General features: G+C 38.8%; 1 protein-coding gene across 18 annotated transcripts in view; it reads right to left on the reverse strand.

Annotated features, from left to right (window-relative positions):
* Positions 1-24,766, reverse strand: part of TRIP12 (thyroid hormone receptor interactor 12) — a 141,892-nt gene that overhangs the window by 13,522 nt on the left and 103,604 nt on the right. For 13 of the 18 annotated variants that reach the window (XM_064587208.1, XM_064587207.1, XM_045867792.3 and 10 more), the window contains 16 exons: positions 23,207-23,435; positions 22,781-22,899; positions 20,265-20,472; positions 17,349-17,449; positions 16,942-17,116; positions 15,601-15,742; positions 14,329-14,520; positions 12,678-12,829; positions 11,017-11,189; positions 10,546-10,619; positions 10,265-10,464; positions 9,352-9,479; positions 7,905-8,056; positions 7,092-7,234; positions 5,845-6,001; positions 4,215-4,313 (listed from right to left, as the gene is read on the reverse strand). In XM_064587208.1, coding sequence (XP_064443278.1) covers positions 4,215-4,313; positions 5,845-6,001; positions 7,092-7,234; positions 7,905-8,056; positions 9,352-9,479; positions 10,265-10,464; positions 10,546-10,619; positions 11,017-11,189; positions 12,678-12,829; positions 14,329-14,520; positions 15,601-15,742; positions 16,942-17,116; positions 17,349-17,449; positions 20,265-20,472; positions 22,781-22,899; positions 23,207-23,435 — 2,444 coding nt within the window. The remainder of the gene's footprint in view (positions 1-4,214; positions 4,314-5,844; positions 6,002-7,091; positions 7,235-7,904; positions 8,057-9,351; positions 9,480-10,264; positions 10,465-10,545; positions 10,620-11,016; positions 11,190-12,677; positions 12,830-14,328; positions 14,521-15,600; positions 15,743-16,941; positions 17,117-17,348; positions 17,450-20,264; positions 20,473-22,780; positions 22,900-23,206; positions 23,436-24,766) is intronic. The other 5 variants (XM_045867793.3, XM_045867791.3, XM_045867788.3 and 2 more) reach the window with 1 other exon arrangement.

A 24,766-nucleotide genomic window follows, 5' to 3' on the forward strand; every position in this document is an offset into this window, starting at 1 on the left:
AGGGAGCCCCATGAGGGGCTCGATCCCAGGACCCTGGGATCATGACCTGAGCTGAAGGCAGACGCTTAACGACTGAGCCACCCAGGCGCCCCTGGATTTGATATTTTCTTTTTTGTTTTTTAAAGTTTTTTATTTATTTGACAGAGAGACACAGAGATAGAGGGAACACAAGCAGGGGGAGTAGGAGAGGGAGAAGCAGACCTCCCGCTGAGCAGGGAGCCTGATGCGGGGGCTCGATCCCAGGATCCTGAGATCATGACCTGAGCCGAAGGCAGACGCTTAACGACTGAGCCACCCAGGCGCCCCTGGATTTGATATTTTGAATCAGGATTCTTCTAGAGCTACTCTGAAGTCTTCCTAATGGCCACCTGCAGACTTGTATGGTTGAATCTGATTTACAACCTGAGGCTCTTTGTATATAAAAAGTCAGTACTCCTCCCAAGCCCTATTCCCCAATGATCCTCCTAGAATCTTTTCCATAATTAGTAGGTAGGATCCAGCAATGAAGATTATAAAATTATGATTTCTGTATCAGTAACTCAACCCTGATGACCTAAAAACGATCAATGTGATGCTATTCTGAACCTGTTTGGGTTCCATGTGAGATGCAATTTGAACAGAACCATGAAGGATGCGACAGGGAAGGAAAGACATTCCTGGCAACAAAAAAATATACTGGAGTAAAAAAGTAAATATCAAAGTTAAAATAAACTCAGGAAAAGAAGTCAGCTGGAGCAGAGGTCTTGCAGTTTTATGAAGAAGAAACCGGAGCATGTAAACATCTAAAAACCTGTATCCTCTGAGTAAGAAGCACAGTCCCAATCAGGGTGGATTCAAAAGACCATTCCAATTTCTTATCCCAGCAGTCAAGGCCTCCACTCCATCTCCCTCTGTCTCATCACTTCCAGAGCATTTACTCCTGCCCCTCACCACCAAGCCCAATCCTTTGCTAGAGCCACAACCTTTGGTCCCCTAATTCTCTCACTCACTTCCATTAAGGTCTAACTCTGTGACCCTGCCCACACACTCCTGGGACAGTAGGACTTGTCTGAAAGCCTCATCCACTTGATACCTACGCCTCTCATCAGCCATATGCACTGTAATCAACTACACTGTAATCCTTGGACTATAGGAACTCTGCCACAACCCGGATCCCTAGCATACTGTACACCTCCCAGGTCACAACTACTTCAAGTTTTCATTTTCATGACTAAGTAACACTCAAAATAACTTTTCAAAAGTCTTAATGAGATAAAAATGCCTAAGAAAAATCAAAATCATAATTAAAATTCCTTGGATAAGCACAGGTAATACCGCAGATTGTTAGAGGCTGTACTATAACTCACATTTTAAGACAAGAAAACTGAGGCATCTATAAAAGTTTTAAAAGTCAAACATTCTCAAGTTTTATCTTAAAAATATTCAGGGGAAAGAGGGAGGAAAGTATCCCCAAGAGACTCAGTATTTCATAGTTAAAATATAGAGAAAACCATTATTTGAATCTTTTGATGGACTGTCCAGGCTGTTTAAAAAGAAGTAAATGACAAAGGTTAGAATAGAAAGGAAGTAAAATCGTATTTTTCACAGCCGACACAACTGTCCAACAACACAGCTTAGCAAACTGCAGCTCTGGCCCACTTCTTGTTTTTGTACCATCTGCAAATCTAAGGGTGGTTTTTACAATTTCAGTGGTTGAAAAAACGTGAATATTATCTCACCACATGTGAAAATTACATGAACTCCAAATTTCACTGACAATAAAATTTTGTTGGAACACGGCCAGGCTCATTTGTGTAAGTACTGTCTACGGCCATTTTCCTGCTTGTACAACAAAGGCAAAATGGAGTAGTTGCAAGGGAGACTGTAGGGCCCACAACCCCTGAATATTTACTATCCAGCCCTTTCCAGAAGTTTCCCAAACCTGGGATTCTGCAATAATCCTAAATGATCTATTAAAAAGTTATTAGAACCAGTCATTATCAAGGTCACATAAAATAAAGATTAAAAAAACCAACTGTATTTCTACAAACTAAAATAAGGAGAGTATCCTTTTCAACATCATCACAAAACATGAAATTTTGGGTAGAAATTTAATAAAATATGCACATGGAAGACCTCTCTATAAGTGAAAACTGCGAGAGATAAAAAGGCCTAAACAAATGGAAGTCTACATGGTGCTCAAGAACTACAATATATGTCAATTTTCTCCCAAACTGAACAAAATTCAACACAATCCCAATCAATATCCTGTGAGACCTTTTGTAGACACTGACAAGCTGATTTTAAAATTTACATGGAAATACTGGGGAATGGGAAATAACCAAAACTTTGACGAAGAAGTTGGAGGACTCACACTACCTGCCTTCAAGACTAACTATAAAGATATAGTAATCAACGGGCGCCTGGGTGGCTTAGTTGGTTAAGCGACTGCCTTCGGCTCAGGTCATGAACCTGGAGTCTCAGGATCGAGTCCCGCATCCGGCTTCCTGCTCAGCAGGGAGTCTGCTTCTCCTTCTGACCCTCCCCCCTCTCATGTGCTCTCTCTTTCTCATTCTCTCTCTCAAATAAATAAATAAAATCTTTAAAAAAAAAAAAAGATATAGTAATCAAGACAGTATAGATTAATAAAAAACAACAGAAAATCGAGAAATAGATCCAAATATTTTTCATTTTCAAAAAGGGTGCCAAGGTCATTCAATATGGGAGAAGTATGCCTTTTCAAACAAATGGTGCTGGAAAAATGAAACAGTCCATATTTAGAAAAAAGCAAAAATATCCTTAACTCCTTACTTTATGCTATATATAACTAAAAATGGATTATAGGCTTCAGTATGAGAGCCAAACTATAAAACTTCTAAAAACACATGGGGGAAAAAAATCTCTGAAAACCAAGGGTGAGGGGAAAATTTCCTGGGATAAAAAAAGCACAAACCAGAAAAAAAATTTTTTTTGATAAATTGGATTTCAACAAAATTAAAAACTTCTGCTCTTCCAAAGACATTTCATGAGGAAACTGAAAGATAAACTACAGACTGGAAGAAAACATTTGCAAACACTTATTTCAAAAAGAACCTGTATCCAGAGTAATAAAGAACTCTTAACAACTTAATCATAAAACACGATGATGGAAACATGGATGGACACTTCTCCAGAGAAGATATATGAATGGTTAGTAAAACAATCAGAAAAATGCAAACAGAACACAATGACCTACCACTGTAAACCCCCTGGAATACCCCAAATTAAAAAGATAAGACCTGAGGGCTGGTGAGCATGGCAAGCAACTGAAACTCCCAAGCTCCATCGCTGGTGGGAATGGGAAATGACAAAGCTACTTGGAAAACAGTTTGGTGTTTCTCATAAAGTAAAAACATATCTTACTAAGTAACTTAGCAATTCATCCCTGAAGAATTTACCTAAGAGAAATAAAAACATATGTCTATACAAAGACTTGTACCCAAATGTTCACAGCAGCATTATTCATATAAGTGTCAAAAACTGGAAACTACAATGTGCATCACCTGGTGATGAAACATTTCCTGAAGTATCCATACAACAGACTCTTACTATTTGTGATAAAAGGAAACAAACGATACCTGCAACAGCATGGATGAATCTCAAAAGCATTATACTAAGTGCTAGAAGAGTAACACCAATGGCTACATACTGTAGGATTCCACCTCCTATGGCATTTGTAAGAAAGACAAAACTACAGGACAGAAAATAGACGCCAGCTGTCTGGGGGTCAGGGGGAGGGTGCGAACCACAAAGTGGTCTAAGAGAGCAGTTTGTGGTGATGGGATTTTTTTCTTGATCTTGATGTGGTAGTGATTCCAGACCGAATACATCAGGACATCAGAATTTGTACAACTAGAACTGTACATGTTTTAAGTGTGCATTTATTATACAGGTTATATCTGTGATTTTTTTTAAAAGCAGTTCAAACATTTTGAAAGGTATGCTTAAAACACCCTTTCACTTTATCAACCTAACAATTATACAAACGTTTGCTCTTATGCAAGAAAAAACCCCGTCTTTTCCTATACAACTTAATCTTGGAAACTGGAGAGCTTCGACCTTCCAAGATCATCCAAAACAGAGCAAATCTCCAGTTTTAGATAAATTTCCAACTGTCTTTTAGAATTTCAGGGGACCAACGACGTCTTATTGAAGGCACAAATTAAGTCGAAAACCATCCACGCTCATGAGCTCACCTCATTTTCATACTGGATTTCTAACATGGCCCGGGAGCTACCCAGATCTTGCATCACAGACTCCGCTTGCTTCAGCAGCTCCTCTCTGTTCACAGTACGCTAAAAAAACAAAGTACAAATGTGAGGAAATGATGCTCATATTACACTTTAATAATAAACAGGTGGCATTTCTCGCAGTGCAAGAAAAAAAACCAAAAATCAACTGTTAAAAGACTATTTTTTTTTAAATTTATTTATTTGAGAGAGCGCGCACAAGAGACAGTGCGCATGTGTATGCTCGAGTGCGGGAAGGGGCAGACGGAGAGGGAGAGAGAGAATCTCAAGCAGACTCCAAGCCCAGCATGGAGCTCGCCAAAACCAAGAGTCGGACGCTGAACTGGCTGAGCCACCCACACTTCCCAAGACTATTTCTATAAAAGCACACCTCAGAAAAGGTTAAGAAGTAGCTGCATTGCTACAAACATGGACAGCAAAACTAGAAGTTAAGTGTAAATATTATCGAGCCCATGGCAGGTTCACAAAGTTCAAGGTGGATAAGAAAGGCTCTCTGTAACCTTGCCAGACAGCAGTGCAAGTCAGAGCTCCAGCTGCACGGCATCTCCCTGGGCACATTTACAGTTACATATGGAGAGATCGGTATGGGGATGGCAGGTGAGACAGGTGAGCTGAAACCTCCTGGCCCCAACCTGCAGAGATCCTACAAGCACAACTATAAACATCTACTACTGAGATTCCTGGGGACGAGACAGGTTCTGCTAGATTTCCAAACTCCACCAACACCACCACTGACACAATCCTAATGATACAAATCTAGAAAGAGCAAGGCTTTGCAGAACAGACAAAAAGTGTTAAGGTTTTTTTTGTTTTGCTTCTCATTCCTTCTAACCCCTCTTTTAATGTCATTACTAATGGCTCTCAGGAGTCTTAGAGTTACAGGTTTTGGAAAGACAGACTTGAGTAAGAATCCTCAGCACAAAAGAGGAAGACGAACAGAGACATCAGAAGTAAAAGGTGGTGCAGTTTCAGAAATGGAGGATGGGGTCCCCGCTGGAATGGCTCAGAGTGGGGCGGTCATAGCTCTGAATGTGGAGCCAAGATGAGAAGCCCAGGAAGCTAAGATCAGCAACACAGGGGCTGACTAGGCTCCAGCCAGGAATCCCATCAAGAATCTCGTTTCGGTCATCTCTGATCAGAGTGATGTGCGAAGGGAAGAAAGTGGATCTGGTTAATTCTACCTATTGCATAAAGGATCAATTATAAAAGGGAGGCTACAGTGTGAGTTCCTAATTAAAAAAAAAAAAGAACTCTTGCTGAGAGAAGACAGGATTCTTTCTTGGCACAAGAGTTAACGGCAACCAAGAAAAAAAGAACTGTAGAAATTATTTCAGAAACGGGGGAAAAAAGGACTCTTAACTTCAGGATGAAGAATCACAGACAGCCTGGTTCCAAGAGCTTGACAGGAAAGCCCGACTGCTCCAGGGGAGCAGACAGACAAGCAGAGAAACGGCTGTGACTGAGGGACGGCTCTGCGCCACCAGGCACTGCTCCCATGCATCACATCTCTAGTGTTCCCGTTATTGTCAAAAGCTCGGTGCAATTTACCTTTACATATTTTGGGGGAGAAACTTACTTTTTTTCTATCCAATCTAGGTGCAACTCTGCTATCTTGAGAATCAGACTGGTTGATTTCTGGGTTGGTATCAAGTAATCTTTGCATTGCTCGGTCCCGATCAAATGCAGTTACGTAAAAAAGCATTTGCCGGGTATCAAAAGGGAAGAAAAATGGGCTGTAAAAAGATGCAACACAGATTATCTGAATTAGAATCAGAAACCATACAAACCCCTACATTAGAAACAACTTTTGATATGATACAGAAATAAGAATTATAAATAGAACCAATAAAAACGGTCTAGGCAAACTAATTTTGAAGAAATTTCGTAATTCTTGATGAAATCTCTAAGTGATCAAGTAATAATGCATTAAGCAGCTTTTCTCTGTGAAATATGAAATTCAACTATTAAAAATCCTATACTTTAAACAGGTCTATTTAAGATCTTTAATCTACCCAAAGACCTTCAGGAAGTATAACCTGTCTAGCAAACCCTGTTTTTAAAATATGATCACCGCTTCATGACACTGCCAAGCCATCCCTGTACCACATACACAGAAATAATAATAATGGCTTTACTAGCTCATGATTTTCCTCCCAGCCCCAGCATTGCTAAGTCACTCAAACCAGCCCAACAGCCATGCTGATTTCCAAAGAAGGAACCCCACAGTAGTATTAGGTTCTACTGCCTCTTGATGTAGGATTTTGGAAGTTCTTGACACGGAACTGCTAAAAACATTTCCTGTGGTGATGCCAATATTTACCATCTGTTCTGTTGCACATGGGGAGCCACATAAGGATGTGGCTAATGTGACTAAAAATTAATTTCTAATTTACTTAATTTTCTTTGATCTAAATATAAAAAGATGTATGTGGCTACTGACTACTATATTGATCCGTACAGTTCTATGGTCTCTGAGAATTTAAGTCTGGACCCAAACAGGCTCAGAAAATCAAGCAACTATACCTTTGGAGTCCAACTTTATGAAGACAGAGGATTTTAAGCTCTTTAAATATCTTTGCATACTTTCCTGTTTCATACATACAGACACATACTGTCACAAGTAGATCTTATATTAACCCCAGCTAGAGGCGCCTCCTCTAGATAGATAGCTACATTAAATATTAAGCAAGCTGTGATCAAATATGATGTTACTTAAACACATTCAAATAGGTTCAGTGAAGACTGTTTTTGAAACAAAATATATTAAGACCAACACAACAATAACATACTCCCAAGCCACTATTTCAGAAATGATCATCTTACCAGGTTTTTCCTAGTTCAGTAAGCCACGTTGGGATGTTTCCTGTCATGATTACTAAAGGATCTTGAAGCTGCCTATTTGCTTTTGCTGTCAACTTACTGTTAATAAATTCACTAGTTGGAATAATCTCCTTGCACATTGCATTCTGTAAAACGTTAAAAAAAAAAAAAAAGGTCTACATGTAGTAAAACATTAGGATTATATTCACTAACTCTTTATCTCCAAAAATGTATGCAGAGTGCCTAGATTTCACCTGGTTCCCAATATACAGGATCTAGCTTCTCACTCGGGTGTCTCGAGCTAAATGACAATTTCTACAATGCACAGCTCAAATACCACAACCCCTACAGGCCACTAATACTGACCCAATCACGGATGTGACAGCTCATGTTCTGTGCAAGGTCAATTCTGTCATTCTTCCCTATATTATATAAATGTCAAAAGTAGCACTCAACTTCCACTTGACTTTTTACTTAATATATATTTCAACTCAGACAAATGAACTTTTGCTTAAATGTACTGAAAGAATTCTAACTATGAATTCACACTCGTTCTTCATGTTGTAGCCTAACTTGATACAAGTCACAGCTAGGAAGGACACTAATCCAAGAATGTAGGCCAGCAACAGAAAGTGGGGGAGAAGCTCCAACTGGTAAGTACGCTGTATTTCACTGGACTATGATCCCTACATTTAACTGAATCATTTGGTCTGTTTCTAGTACAACAAAAATTCATCAACCACTGACAGGAACTACAGGTAACGTGCCATGCACAACATATAATGGGAAACTCCATAAGCAGGCCACATTACTCACATCATACAAGTAATACCAGTATCGACTGATGGCATGTAAAACTCTTAAAAGAAGAATCACATCTAATGACGGGTCTTCAAAAGTTATATTTTCAGGTGGTGTGGATATGAGGTAAACTTCTAAAGGATTTGATACCGATGGGCACACTCCATCTAGAGGGCAAAAGATCAAAGGTAAGGTGTGATCAAAGTTAGAAAGGCTGTGCCAAGGAGCTGGTGTCATCTATCACCCCGAAAATAGTAACCACAAGCTGCGAGGCTCTAATGTTTGGTATCCCTTTTGAGTATTGATAGCTTGAACATTTTTCCCTTTATCTTACACATAAATCATACAGGCTTATGCAAATTTTGCTTTCCTCCCATATCCAAATAAACTGTAAAGGAGAAAAACTGACTCATTTCCCATTTCTTCTTTTCAACAGAAGCAACGGCTAAGAATAAAACAGCCAGAGAAGAATAAAGACAAAATGTTTAAATTTAAGTTCAGTTTTATATAAATTCCCTGGATTTTTAATTTTTATATCCAGCTTAAAATGGCCACGTAAAATAGACAAATATTCCCAACTGTAAATCTTAGAGGAGATTTGGTTATCTAATCCAAGGCTTAGGATAGGAGAGATTGTGATAGTTTCCAAGGGGATCTATGATTCTTCTCTTCTCAGATTTCACTAAGTAATAGCTTGGGCAGGGGGTCAGGGGTTGAAACTGTTGCCATTTACTTTTAGGAATTAAAAATCACAACACTATCACTACCATAAAAGAAAGGGCAATTTTTAACATCAAAAACATAGACATAAAAACCTCATAATAAAAACCCTTTATAATAGAACTTAGTTTTATGAAAAACAAAACACAACACTATTATAATGTCCTTATTTCTGTGGAGCAGAAAAAATCCCAGCAATTGACACCATTTTGTTTGGAACTCCCGGATAGGGATGGTCTCCAAGAATGACCCTGAGCCAAAGCTAAAGCATTGCTACCATCACATAAATGGCGGAGGGGGTGGCTGGGGGAGCACACTTGGACTGGAAGGAAATACTACAAAAGAAAAGGAATCAACTGGGACATGCTACTCCGTTCTGTACTCATTATACTACCTGGCAAAACTTTTCATTCCCCCTATAATTGTTAGATTATTATAAATGACAAAAGTGAAGGGCCTGCCTGACCATGATCAGTCTTTTTAGTAAATGTGTTCTACTAATGAAATTTGTTTTAGCCTTCATGAAAACATAAATTTTTCATGGAACGAGTATGAGTTTTTCCCAATTTTCTTCCCAAATTTAATTTTGCAGGTACTAAATTTTTCATTTGTGGTAATCTCATCTTTTCTACATTATATCCAAGGGTTTCACTGCTGGATATAAATCACTCCTTTAAAACTTCCACGACAAGAAGGCTACTGCCCCACGGCAATTTGTTTTCCCTCCCATGTACCAACTTACCATGCCATAACTCATCGTGCTTTTTTGCATTTCTAGGGGATGTTTTTGTTGGAGCTGTTTGGGCTCTTCCTCTTTTACCACCAACACAATCTTTATTACTTTCTTCATCCTCTCTCACGGGTTTGTACCTAAATTGATTGGAGAGTATATAAACTAAATGTAGATTTTAAAAATAAAAACTATTCTACAGGGGCCAAAGTGTGACCCACAGACACCAGAGTTACCAGAACTCTGAGATCTATCCTGTTTCTCCCTACTTATGGATTTGGAGAATTACCAGTGGCACTGTTTCGAGAAGAGACCACAAAGAGTCCACTATCCCAGGAGGGGCCATCTGAGGAACTCTGCGGGTGGTTCACAGAAGAATGGCTCTCTTTATTTATTTTTTATGTGGAGCCCAATGTGGGGCTTGGACTCACAACCCTGAGATCAAGACCTGAGCAGAGATCAAGAGTCGGCCGCTCAACCGACTGAGCTACCCAGGCGACCCGAAGACTGGCTCTCTTTAAATCTAAGTAGCAGACATTAACAAACAATGCAGAAAGCTGCATCCAAATGCCTCTAAGGGCACAGAGATGCCAAGCTTCTTATTACCTAAAGGAATGTAATCTTCTGGAGACGTTTTTCTCTTGTTTAAGACCTGAAACGAATCTAAAGAGCTGACTTAAACTATGATTATTGCCCACGAGCACATGTTTTCTCGGAGACATAATGAAGGCAAATACACATGTACACATGTGCACATGCATGCATTCACGTACACAGATAAAATATTTGAAGTGGCTTTTAATAATAAAATGTAGGATTTGGGTCTCCTTTCCTTACGTAAGCCAGCCATTAATATGAATTCCAAAACACACAAACAATATATCGAAGCTGATGACAAAGCAAACGAAGTCAGTTTCAGACTTGCCATATTGTATGAGTCTTTGTCCAAATACCAGCTCTCCCCAGAGGGTTGCTCTCATCGTCCGTGGATTCCCGCTCGTCCTCGGCCTGGATACTGAACTGCCGGACTGCCTGATACACGGTCATATTATACGGTAGCAAATGCTCTCCAATGTAGAACTGTAGCCTGTGCCTTACATTGCCGGAATTTAAGAACTGAGCAGCCTGAATGAAGCAAAAGAAAACCCATTTAAGCTCCAGGCACTGAACTGTGTGCATGACAACATGGTGAGAATAGCACCTTACCAGAGACTCGTCTATTTCCTCGTCAGAGCCATCATCGTCACTGTCTTCATCATCTTCTCGTACTCTTCCATACCCTGAGGACCCAAGAAGGCTGTTAAACTCCTAGCAATTGTCCATGGCAAAGAAAAGCCCACGCGTATTGGTTAAACTAACATACTCTTAGAAAAACGTGCATATTAAACTGTGACCGATGAAGCAGAAAGAGCTAAGAAAATTGTCACCTACAAAGCACCATTTCTACTACATTAGGTTCCAACAAGATAAATGAACTCATCACTGAAGTACGCCATCAACCTGTCCCAAGTGTTACCACGTTTCCACAGGCTATGTAGAATACGAATGACGGGAACCCAAGTTCCCAATGCTAGGTTTTAACAGAAGCAGCAATAGACAGGGAAATCGTTTCCACATTCCCTAATATTCCCAGCCCAATGTACATATAAACACAAAACACACATCTAGGGAAAGTACCTCTAACTACAAGGTATCTCTCGATAGCTTGTACCAAAGCCAGGGGATCAATCTTGACCGGCCCGCCTTTCCACTGCTTCACGTTTGCACAGTCTGGATGTCTTTGTAACTGGCATTTTAACTGATGTGTGTTGAAAAATTTTAAAGCCTGTGATCCTCTGTTGAGAGAAAAGCTCAAGATAATTTGTGAAAAAAAGTTATTCTATTATTTTCAAAATCAACATAATTTATTCAAACAAAAGCAAGACAATACAAACTGCATTTTCTTAAGGCACAAAATAAGCACTTACCTAGCAGTTATGTAAATAGTCAAGCCAGCAATTCAAGTTATTTAGTGAAAGTTGTTATAAAGTTAAAAATAAAAGAGGGTGTGTATGCATGCATATGAAAACATGAAATCATCATTCTATCTCGGTCATACGGGGAAACCCATGTGAGCAGAAATCCTCACCACTGAGATTTAACTATTTCTCTAGACTAAAAGTTCCTCAACCATCTGAGCACGCTCACTTCTGCAGTATTTTGCCACTGCCTAACTAAATTCTATGGTATTAAAAACAAAGGAAAAAGCCCTCTTTTTTGCTTTCAAACATTTCTGCCTCAAAATTACTTTAAAAAGTAACCTTTAAAATTTACTTTGCTACATTCATTTGAATGAAGCAGTTTCATAGCTACGCCAGTCTAACCCTGGTAATAATCTTTAATGTAATTGCTCATTTCTGGAAAGGGCTGACAACAGTGAGACACAGGCTTAAAATGCAGTTATCTGTAAGATTCCGTAAGGCATGCAAATAGGAGTATAGGAAAGAATATTCCATTAGACAGGATACATACATATGTAAACATACATATTTTATACAAATCTGCGTTAAAATGAAAAACTTCATGGTTTTCTCAGCCATAGATGAAAATGCTCCTGTATTTCATAAAATTTTCCAGGACAGGATAATGATCAAAACTGATTATCACATTCTGTATTAATTTTCAAAGCCAGAAAAAACCCTAGCACAACAGATCCCTTCATCTGTCCAATACTGCATAGTTTTAATTCAATAAAAAATTTATGTTTTCAAAACACATCAGACTGTGTATTTTAAAACGAAACTAATTTCTTATTTTGTAGGCTTCTAGTCATAATATTCCAGAAACCTTGTAACATCCCGTAAAATACAATAATGAACTTTTACAGTGCATTCTTTCTGTAGCATTTCATGAGTCCAGTAAAACTACTTTATTACGGGAAAAAATAAAAGTTTCAATGAAACAAGAAAACTTCAAAATACACACTTATTTGTTAAAACCCACCAAAGGTATAACCACTTACATCACATAGGAAATCACATTATTGCACAGAATGCAAATATTTGATTATGCATATTTATAAAATTCACAGGGAGAAGCAATATATATTAAAGTTTATCAATTTAAGGAACACTAAGCCTATTACAGCTTGCCAACACAGTCACTGGCTTATATATTTCCAAAACATCACGTTTAAAACACATGGGGGGATTTTAAAGATAAAAAGTGCTTTTCCTCCGTCATTATAGCCAAACGGTCTTCGGGCAGCTTAAGAGGTTACCAGACCTCTTGCCGCTTTCCCTCAACAAAATGCAGCGGAGGGTCCAACGGCAAGGGTATGCGCAGGCAATGATCCTTACCTGCCTCCGGTGCCATTTCCACTGGGGAAGTCATGTACTTTGACTGGAAACTGCTCCATCTGGCTGAGGCAGTTGTTCATCTTGTGAACTAATGCCAACAAAGGAGCATTACCCACTGGTTCTACTCTTCCAATGGGCTCTTCTCCAGGAAGCTAAAGTTATAAATAAACCAACAGGTTAAACAAGGCCTCTTGAAAATGGAACACTCCTCAACAAGAAAATTTAACAAGCAGTTTTACAAAAGAGAGCCATTCATCTATTCTCTTTTATCTCTTTTGACAGATCTGTTTGGAATGATTATTTCCATATAAATTATTGCAAAGAGAGACCGACCCCTTTTTGTAATAGGCTCACAATCCCTTATTCATAATTCCTAAGTCCAAAAGGCTTGACAACACAAGTAATTGGTGGTGAGATCTGACTCAGATAGACACGAGGCCATCTGCAGTCTTTACTTACCTGTACCGAGTAGGAATATCCATATGCTTTCCTGCAAAAATATTTAGTGTGTATGGAGTGCTATTTAGAATCCACTGAGAATATTATCAGGTAATATATTTGTACTATATTGTAGAACTCTTGAAACCCCTTGAGCCCCAAGGAGTTTCAGGTAAGAGATTACAGATCTGTACGTAATCTTAAGCATGGCATAAAACTACTTCCTGTATTACTACACATCTAATGTATCTCAAACAAATAACTGCTTTATATAGCCCAAGTTATAACAATACAGCAGGCGCTCAAATGCCTACCAACACTGAAAGCAAGGCATGGTGAAGTAGTTTCACCAACACACAGGAGAAATACCCTTAGTCCTACTACCCAAATGATCCAGAGGATGCCTTCTCTCAAGTAGTTTTGAAACAAGTAGAATGATGTTAAGTCATTAGTGTCCAAGAGTAGTTACATTCTTGCTCTCACCCACTGAGGCTGAAGGAAGGGGAGCCTCCCTGAGCCTTCTGGTCTTGCAATCCAGATTATAAGTGGTGACTGAGACTCTCAAATAGAACTGTTAATACTGTACTTTATATTCAAAATGGAAACATATATGCTCACTCTCTTTTATATCTACAGCTATTTTATCATATTTCCCTATATGTATATATTGTAAACTACAACATGTTTAAAAACAAATATTGAGAATAAAATACATTCACAAGAGACTACGATTAATGGCTGGTCTTGCAGAAAAAAACAGACTCAAGATACATTGACCATAGAAACTGTGGCACCTGAGCCATCAAATCATCCTTCTGTTGCTTTTCTAGTATATTTGATATAAAAAAGACCAAGGAAGGGCACCTGGGTGGCTCAGTCGTTAAAGCGTCTGCCTTCGGCTCAGGTCATGATCCCAGGGTCCTGGGATCGAGCCCCGCATCGGGCTCCCTGCTCCGCGGGAAGCCTGCTTCTCCCTCTCCCACTCCCCCTGCTTGTGTTCCCTCTCTCGCTGTGTCTCTCTGTCAAATAAATAAAATCTTAAAAAAAAAAAAAAAAAAGACCAAGGAATCCAAATCCAACTGTGTATCAGAAGCTAGAAACTTGACCTCAATATCTTGATCAGCATCTAATGGAAATTACTGAGATAAAAACATACATATCAGTGACCAGTGATTCCTATAAGATGACAGAGAAGCATTAAGAGACAACTTACTGGGGAAGAAAAGAATACATGAAGGAATCTCTTTAATCTGATCTCTCTGCTCACAGCATCCTTTTCATTTTTAGATGTCAAATAAAGCAACAGCTGCTTCACGAATCCACTATGTTGGATTTCAAACGATGAAACATCGGACTCTGAGACTATGCTACGGATTTCTACAAGGCACTCAGCTCCACCATCCACCTGGAAAGAGTTGGGAACAGTATTTCTATATTGACTTAAACAGTAATTACTAAATGCACAGTTCACATTTCCCCAACAGGAATTGAATATATTCTCAACATCTTTAAAAAAGAAGGCGGGGGGAGTGATACATTCTTGGTAGAAACTTGGAAACTATGATCTTACACGCATAGTCAAAAATGTTAGTATTCATGGAAGAAAACCAGCATCCATACTACTAACATAAAAAAGAAAAGTCTCACAACCAACGTTGAATAAAGAAATAAAGAAATAATAAATAAAAGAGGATAAATAAATAAAGAGACAATGAACTGAGAATACAAATTGAGGGGTAAAGAGCTAGAATACCAGAATGAGAAGATAAAACAAGAATATAAAGTGTGGCTTTAAATTAATACATTTAAAACCTGGATGAAATGGACAATTTCCTGGAAAACATGTACTACTCGAATTGCTCAAAGTGCATTAAAAATGTAAAAAGGCTAAGAATCAGATGAAATATAAAAGGACTTATTCAATCTCCCTCTCCAAGCACTATCAGATCCACGCGGTGAGGGGTTAGGGAGGGTCCGTCACATCAGCTCCAATACCCATGTTGAAAGGTACTTGGGGGACATTTCTCAAGTCTCTTTTTTTGTCAAGAAATATGGGATGTGACAGATCGCCTGGGTGGCTCACTCAGCTGAGCGTCCAACTCCTGATGTGGGCTCACAGTATGATCTCGGGGTCGTGAGGTCGAGCGGAGTCGGCTTGAGATTCTCTCCCTCCTGCTCTGCCCCTTCCGCCACTCACATGCATGCACTCTCTAAATAAACTCTTTAAAAAATATATATATATATGGGATGAGAAGAGAAGAAAGTCAAAGCTGAGATTCCCAGTATAGTTAATGATAAAATAATGAAGCACGAAAGTCAAGGGACAAGTTACAGAAATGTCAGTGTTAAAGGCACACGTCTGGCGAGAAAGTTGATCTAGGACAGCAAGTCATGGAAAGTCAGAGTCATCAAGGGAAGGACAGCAAGACAGGAGAGATGCTGGAAGAGATGACGAAGGACCAACACGGTGCAGCCCACATGGTACCTGGAGGTTGAGTTGTTCAGTTGCAGCACAAAGTCTCTGAAGGACATTCAGTGCAGGGTTGCTTCCATCCATGTTCTCAGAACTGAAGTAACGCTCTACAAACTTATGCGCCTGTTCCTTAATCCAACCTTTAATTTTTTCTCTGCAAGAAGGAAAACCAAGATATTAAATTTAGTCTTCGTGTATAGAAAGGATTTCAATTATAACTGCACATCAAAGGCAAATAGCTGCTACATTTAAAACCCTTTTTCACCTATGCGTCTAGATTAATAAATTCAGATGAACCAAATTAAGTGTCATTTTGAAAATGGGCTAAGGTGCAGTAGAGAAATGCACATGTACTTAAAATATAATTCAGATCATTACATGAAGAATATACAAAACGTTCTAACTTCTTGGAACTCTACCAGGCAATCGTTTCTTCCCTAAGTATTTGCCTGAAAGCAACTTTACATAGCTGCTTCATTAGGTACAGACATATCTGCTTTGTCCTTTATTGTGTTCCTTGGAGAGCTGAAGCAAAAACTATAGACCAGAAACATGCACCTGTTAGATGCGCGATTAACTGAAACCTGGCTATTTAAATTACAAACTCTGATGGCTTTAGATATATATTTGCTTAATTATTTTTTATTAACCAAAATTTGGAAAAACAACCAACCAACCAAACCAATCCACTAAAAAAAGGAGCCTGTTTCTTTACCCAGTGGCATTTGATTTTTAAACATTTATTTGCAGAGAAGTATTCCTTGTTGGTATGTTATATCCAGAGTCAAAAAAACTAAATAAAACAACTCGGAAGGGTTTTAAAGAAACAATTTTTTAAAGCCAGAGACTGGGGGGGGGGGGGGGGGGGGGGAAGCCAGACTAGTATGTGGAAAAGTTTAGCTGATACAGTTCTAAATATCTGAGAACAAACAAACAAGCGTCTACTCTAGGATCCTTAAGTTCCACTGTAAAGAGTAGAGGAAGGAAAGGTATCTTTATAAAAGTGGGTGAATGTCTGTGTGTGCGCACAGAAAATGTCAGCTTTCGCTTGTCTAGAACAAAACTAAGGAACAGGTTCCACAGGGAACATAATTTATTTGGTTTTAAACATTTGTTAACTCCCAACCAGAAATGTTGAAATAGATTTTAAGATGTTAAGACTGGAATTTAGGACAAAGCCAGGCAGAGTTCAAGAAATGAGAATCTGCTCCATCCTTGAGCAATGCCACTTCTCAGCATAAATTAAAAGGTCTGGGTCCATGTTTCATCTCCACAAAGTAAATGTGCTGACGGCAATAATGTAGAGTTTTGCTAATCTGAGAACGAAAGTAATAGAGAATTCCCCCACTTCACCTATTATTGGATATGGTGTCCTTTGAGGCGGCCCTGGCAAGACCACTAACTCCCGCAGTTCGTGCTGGTTCAATGTTGTTGCTGTTGGACTGTGCACTTAACCGTCCCCACGTTTTTGGGTTCAAGCTTGCCAGGAAAGAAGACTTAGGTGACTGAGTAGTGGTAGGGCTTTTAGCTATGAAAAGAAACGGGAATGACAGTTAAGTCATCTTAGCGTAATTGACGAAAATCAACCGAATTTTAACGTTGCTGTTGACATTACTAGATGAATTTGCTGAAACAACTAAGAACACTGAGTGTTCAGGAAACTAAGGTGTGCTTAAAGCTGTCAACCATTTTCAGAAGTACATGCCTCTCACTGCTACCGTCTTTCCCTCTGCACCCCACCGCATCACCAAAGCAATTACCTTGATTGTCTACTTTGTCATCATCTCTTGGAGGTGAATACTTTGGCCTTCTTGGACCTCGTTTTGGCAGCCGTTTTCTCTTTAGAACATCACTTAATCGACTATCACATGGGAAAAGATGGGATAAATTTAGCAATTACCACGATTTATTAGCATCGTTCACTGAAAAGCAAGCTAAAACGGCAGAAACAAGGACTTGTAAAATATGGCCATAAAAGGGTATTCTTCATTTTGTGATTACTTATTTAATGCAGACTCTGCACCAATCATGTTCTAGAGGTCTAGAGACACAGAAAATGATTAATCCAGAAAACACCTTATTAACACTACACTGAACTACTAAAAGTAAAACCAAATAGAGTTTCTGATTAATCCTGTGTTAAAACTCTTATATTATAAAATGTACACATACAGAAAAGTACATACAACAAATCTTTGATGCGAAGAAGCAATATTAAAAAGAACTGTGCTATCTAACTAGAAAAAGAATGTTAAATCTGATTACCGTATTTCTTCCCTAGCTTAAATGACAAAAAGTAAAATATACAGGACATCGAGCGTTAAGAAGATACTTTCCCAATACTACCCAAAGTACTTTCACGGTATGTAATTACAATAACATCCTAACTAAATGTATTTATAAATAGTTTAGTGATTTTTTTTTTAAACTCAAAATTACCTATAAACAAATCTATCAACTCATAGTATGAATAACCTATTTTGAGTTACAATACCTAAAATAGAACATACACAGACTTTGTATCTTATTTTCAATATTCTTAACAACAGTAGAAATAGTTTGAAATATCAGGAGATTCTTAGAATAACAAAACTACTTAAGATGGAAATGATGGGAAAAAAGTTCGGGCTCCTGGGTGGCACAGTCAGTTGAGTGTCCAACTCTTGGGTTTCGGCTTAGGTCGTGATCTTGAGCCCTGCGTTGGGCTCCACGCTCAGCATGGAGTCGGCTTGAGTTTCTCTCTCCCTCTCCCTCTGCTCCAATCCCCCCTCCCACGTTAGCACACTCTCTCTAAAATAAATCAGTCTTTAAAAACAAAAAGTTCTGTTTCAACTGGTCTGCAAACCAAATAAAATTAGAACCCCCCCCCCCCAAAAAAACACTCAACAACTTTTAAAGTCTTCCAAAAGCTGGTATGTCTATTAAAAACACTTAGTACTATGTTTAAATATGCTTCACAATTAAGACAAGTGAACTTTTTTCTTTCAACACTTATTTACCTTAAAGAGAATAAAAGTAGGGGGGAGGGGCAGGGTAGAGGGAGAGAGAGAAAATATTCAAGCAGATTCTGCGCTGAGCTTGGAACCTGACATGGGGTTCCATCTCGTGGCCCTGAGAACATGACCTGAGGCAAAACCAAGAGTTGGACGCTTGAACAAATAAGTCACCCAGGCGCCCCATGGACAAATGAACTTTCAAACATGACTGAACAATTCCCCCTTCACAAATTTATATGAACTTTTATTTGAAACCATACTGGAAAGGAATGGAACCACTTAAATCTCTGAAAGTTTCTTTCCTCATCTTTTAGAATTTCTAACTGTTAGAAACTATAAATCAAGTCTAATTCCTTTAAGTGGCTCAGAAATACTGCATGTCTGAGCTGCATCACATTTCACCAAGCACCTGATGTCTCGGGCACCATGCCTCTGCTAGACAGTGAAACCCTGCAGTAATTTAAGTTGCTACAACAGCCAAGGGGAAGGATTAGGGCTGGAGAGGAAGGAAGAAGAGAGGCAGGCAAGGCTGTGAGGGAAAACTGGCCAACAAATCCAACCTGAGAAGAGAGAAGGTCAAGGGTCCCCCATTATATTCTCCAGGCTCAATCCCACTGGACTGGGCCCATGATACAGGTACCACCCAAACTAAGCACCTTCCTAAAATAAAAGCCACTGTGACAGAAGTCCCAATCCGTAGCCCAAGTCCCAGAATTACCAAAATTCATATTTAAGCTAGAATGGACAACTGCCAGCAGGTGGCACGAAAAGGAGCTGGGACCCTGAGCGAGATCAATTCTTAGGACAATGACACCTTGTGGTTTACAGGATTAAATGTTTGGACCTCACTTATTCGTAAGTATAGTATGTTTTATCAAAATCATATTATAGCTTAAAAGGAGCAGGAAGGAGTATTATACTAAGTACACTTTGAATTTCAGAACTGAATCTGTTGATCACGCACCAGTCATACAGCAGTATTAAGTTTCTAATGTCAAAGAAACAAAAACACCTCGAGTGAGCGTAATTTGTTTCAACACAACAAAATGAAACCTAATATGAGGGTTTGGTAATGTTCTCAGAAGCACAGTACAACAAAGGGATTAGAACAGATAAGGAGGTGGAAGCAGACATATTTAAGAACTCCCACTTTCTTTTATTGAGAGCAAAGTTCCCATTTGCCAAGTAAGAATTAATGGGAAATCAGGTTTTTTCCTGTACATTCCAAAAATTCTAGTGTTTAATATTTCTCACTATGTCACGATCTGGATGTCTTGAAGCTGGTATGTATGCAACAGTGCAGTAAATAATCACAAAACTATGGAATTAGAAATGAGGGTTCAAATCCTACATCTGTAAAGTAAGTGTGTGACCCTGTGCTCATCATTAACTTAATTAGTTCACTCAGAAAGTTCACTGAGCCTCAGTTCCCTGAGAGGACACTGGAAATACTTCGTGTCTCTTGTGGTTCCTAAACACGGCTCAATCCAGTGGCTTTCCAATAAATGTCAGTCTCTTCCCATTCCCATTAAACATCGAACAAAACAGAGATGGGGAAAAAAACAAAGGGTCCTCTCTTAATATTTGACCACTTTACATTTTATTCCCTGTGTGAATCTCAGGTACCAGGACACAGGTAAAGGCAAAGAGCATGAAAATCAGCACAAAACTCTGACTTACCCTTGAGGGCTCAGATCTAAAGAATCATCTCTGCTGTGCTGCAAGCTGGGGGACCCCAAGTCAGCCGCAGCGTTAGTGGCGGCCGTGGCTGTTCCGCTGCTGACTGACGTCGTGGACCCCAAGGATCCCGACCCATTCGTACATGCCTTTGGTGGACTTGTCAACAAAGACTCTGATTCTGCTAAGTGTTTTACTTGATGCATTACACCTATATAGTAACAGATTTAAGAGTCAGTTTTAACCAAGACCACCTCCCCAGGATTACAGAATCTCTAAACGCTAACACTGATTGACAGGGAATGAATTAAAAGTATCTGGCAAATGGGGGTTGGGAGGGGAGGGGGGGGGAGGGGAGGGATGGAGCATGATGACTTAGGTGCCAGGGTTTTCGACCTGACTCCATTCTGGAAGGTAGGAGGCAAATTCAACATTAAAGAAAGAGGTTTATATTGAATGTCTTCAGATATTCAAAACCTGATAACAGGAAATTTAACAGGGTCACACGTAAAGTTCTACTGGAAATTCGAAATACCATTATAAAAACAATGAACTACAAAAACGCAGTAGCGCACCTGTGGCTTGATAGCCAGGAAAGAAAGACTCGCCACAGTTATTAGCTAACTTCAAATGCTACAATGAGTAAGATCACAATAACACCACTGCCAAAAGAGAACACCAGCAATCCAAGGATGGTGATTTTTCACGTCCTTGGAGGTGTATAAAGAGAGCTAAATAGTAGCTTACAAGGCAGGGGTTCATATCTGGGCTAGAATCACAGGAGAATGTACATGGCGGGGGGTGGTGGTGGGGAGTGTGGGGTAGTTGTAGGCCGAGGTCTGTGCCCAAATGTATGAATCCATGTTCACACATTCACATTTTTTTCTGGGAAACAGTCCAGAGCTTTCCATCAGAATTCTTAAAACAAACTAACAAACACAAAAACACACAAAAAAACCCACAAGATGTTTGAATGAACTCAAAGTTGAGGCACTGACATTCCACAAATATTATCTGCAGCAATCACATGCCAGACTGTGTGTTAGGTACTAATAATATGGCCATGGATGAGAAAAATGGACTCAGGGCAGTTACTGGGGAGAAAAAAAAATTATAAGAAATTACAAACAAAAGAGTAAACTACTCCTTACAGAGAAAATAAGTTCTGATAGAACACACAGCAATTAGGACCTAACAGATTCTAGAAGGAAGGCAAGGTCCTCAGGAATAAATGACATTTAACTGGAACATGAAAGAACAGTATACCTAGCCAGATGCAAAGTAGTAGAACTAATCAAAACTCCTCCATAAACTTCATACTGTATATACTATATAAATTTTGGGGGCTGGAAAATTCAATCTGATGGCATAGTGATACTATCAATGTAAAAAGAAAAAAAAAAAAATCACTTTGAGAAAAAGACATTCTGATACACTTCCAAATCAGAAAGGTGAAATAGATCAGAAGGGCAGAACAACTAAAGGCAAACAACTAAAACAGAACATCAAAACCAAAACACAGAATGCAAGTTACAAAATAATCCAAGGCTAAAAAGAACACATACCAAATACTTATGTGATCACAGAAGTATCTATTCATAAATGCACCCCATTTGTTAACCATAGTTACAAAGTTTGCCTTCTATTTCATATAAATATGTAGTGTTGGGGTTAAAAAAAACCTGTTATTTAAATAGAACTAGTAAGAAATAGTGAAAACCTCTTCCCATTTGATTTAATACTCTTACACTAGCATGACTACAGCACTCTCAAGATGTGAAGAGAGGCAGATCCAGCATAAGGCGATGAAAGAAGGGGAAATAGATCATATACAGAAAGAACTAGGATTGTTGATAAGATGGAAGATGAAGCTAAGGATTACTTGAGGATAAAATACCATTATTTCCTGTGCCCTCACACAAGACCAAAGTATCCTCAAAGACCAAAAGAGCCATAAAGAGATTTGTTGATGAGAAAGAACTCCTTTAATATCTTGGCATGTTTGAAAAGGATAAAACATCCGAATGAGCAATACGGTTTCATCTTTGTGATCTTCAAAAAGAGAATGGAAAAGTACTGTGTCTCCTAGACTGATTTCCATGTTTAAATTCCTCAAATTAGGGGACTAAACCCAATGAAGTAAGTAATAATTCCTTTTACAAGTGTTCTGATCTACTAATGGGATTCATTGGGAAAGAAAGTGAACTCTGACTTTTTCAAGACATCTTTATGGGCAGTTGCACATTATCTATATGAAAAGGAACGTCAGTGCTTGCTTCTGGCCCATAAACACTCAGATAACCGAAATGTAACTAAGTTTTTATCACCTGACCGTTAATCTCACACAACCCATATTAACAGATCTTACGAAAGACATACTCTATATGTACGTGAGTTATAAGCATGAAAATTCCTTATATAAAAGTTTAATTTTTGTTCTAAATTAAAGCTATATGGCTACTGAAATACTATGTAGACTAAAAGATTAACCATTAATTAATTATCGTGAATGACATTACCTTCTCTTCTGAAGTAAACACTAAAAATATCAGGTAACTTCTGCATTAAGATTTCTGCCATCTGAAGTGCTCCAACTACTATCTTCAGGTCTTGGCTGGACAGCATGGAAGCAATGTGACTAAAAAAAGAAAGCATTCGTATATAAAACACCTGTCTGAATTTGAGAATTATTTTTGGCCATACTACTTTAATTTTGAGAGCAAAATATTCTAATTGTGAAAACAACCGAAAATTTTCTTAAATGCTTAACTTTTGCATTTGTCTTTCTCAAAGGTGTGTATGACTATAAAGAGACAACAAAGGCCTCGAGACATTACAAATAAACTGTTCTATGCACTTTTCCTGTATTATTACTTTAAAGACTGCTGAGATTACTTGCAGAGACTTGAATTTCTAAAATGTTTTCACTATTTTCATGAACACACCTTGAAACAGCATGATTTTTCAGGACATCCTTCAGAAGTTCAGCATCCGCAAAATAAATTATCCTAAGAATTGCTCTAAGGCACTTATGTCTGACCGCAGGTCCTGCTGAGGAACTATACACTTCATAAAGAACACCAAATAATGTCTTAATAAAAGACTTAGCCAGTTCCGGATCCTCTTTCATAAGCTGTGCTCGAGCATCATCCTTCTTTAACTCTGAATATCCACCTGTTATTTAAAAAAAAAAAAAAAAAAGTACAATCCTAAACTTACAGACTTCACAAATAAAAGTAAACAACAAAGCATTCAAGTTGCTGTAATTATTTGAAATGTTATGAAAAAAATCTGGTTATATGACAAATTAACTTATCTAATGTGATCAACTGGGGTCTACAAAGATACCAAAGACAGCATTAAGACAAAACTGAGCCGGCTAGAAAGAACAAGGTATCAGCACACTGTACCTTTTACTTTAATAATATATGTTCAACAAAATACCAAGGATACTTCAGTGTCAGCCAGCTAAACGACTGATAAGAAATAAACAGAGCTCAAGAAATGGATAGTGGGTATGTGACCAGAAGCTATGGAAAAATAAGATGATCTGTTGCTTTTCTTCAAGGGAATAAGGTAGAGGGAAAAGGAAACTGATGAGGAAGTAAGCTCTAGACCAGGGGTTAGCAAAGTACAGTTGAAAGGCCCAATCTGGGCCAGCGCCTGTATTTGTAAAAATCTTACTGGAACATGACCACATACAATTCTTTTTTTTTTTTTATTCTTATGTTAATCCCCATACATTACATCATTAGTTCTAGATGAAGTGTTCCATGATTCATTGTTTGTGCATAACACCCAGTGCTCCATGCAGAACGTGCCCTCCTCAGTACCCACCACCAGGCTAACCCATCCTCCCACCCCCCTCCCCTCCAGAACCCTGTTTGTTTTTCAGAGTCCGTCGTCTCTCATCGTTCGTCCACCCCTCCGATTTCCCCCCCTTCATTCTTCCCCTCCCGCTACCACAATTCTTTATATTTTTTATATGGCTGTTTTGGAGCTACAATAGCGGTGTGGAGTACGGGCACTGTACAATCCATAAAGCTTAAAATATTTACTATCTGGCCCTTCTCAGAAGAAGTTTGCTGACCCCTGCACTCTACACTAGAGGTGCCAAAGCAACAGACTGAAACCCCAAGGACAGAGACAAATGTCAGAAACCTGAACCAAAAAAAAAAAAAAAAAATCTATTCTTCATTAGTGAAGAAGAGAATTTTCATAGGAATATAGAACATAAAAGGTCGCAAAGAACTCAGCTGATAGGTGTGGGTGGATCTAAAGGTGTAAGAGGAATAACAGGATCAGATAAAAAACTGCATGGGCCAATTCTGGCTGGAGTCCGGGACACTGCAAATCACATAGCAGGAAAATAATGCGGAGGGTACCATTTCAGCAATGCTGGCTCATTCATCAATTAAAAGGTGACAGAAACAACAACAATAAATTAATTACTACTATGCAATGGTCTCTTAAGCTTCATGAAGACACTCAATGAAATAATTACT

This window comes from Mirounga angustirostris, unplaced genomic scaffold, assembly GCF_029215605.1.
Source record: "Mirounga angustirostris isolate CCGP_5_RB_7025 unplaced genomic scaffold, mMirAng1.0.hap1 SCAF_3, whole genome shotgun sequence".
NCBI lineage: Eukaryota > Metazoa > Chordata > Mammalia > Carnivora > Phocidae > Mirounga > Mirounga angustirostris.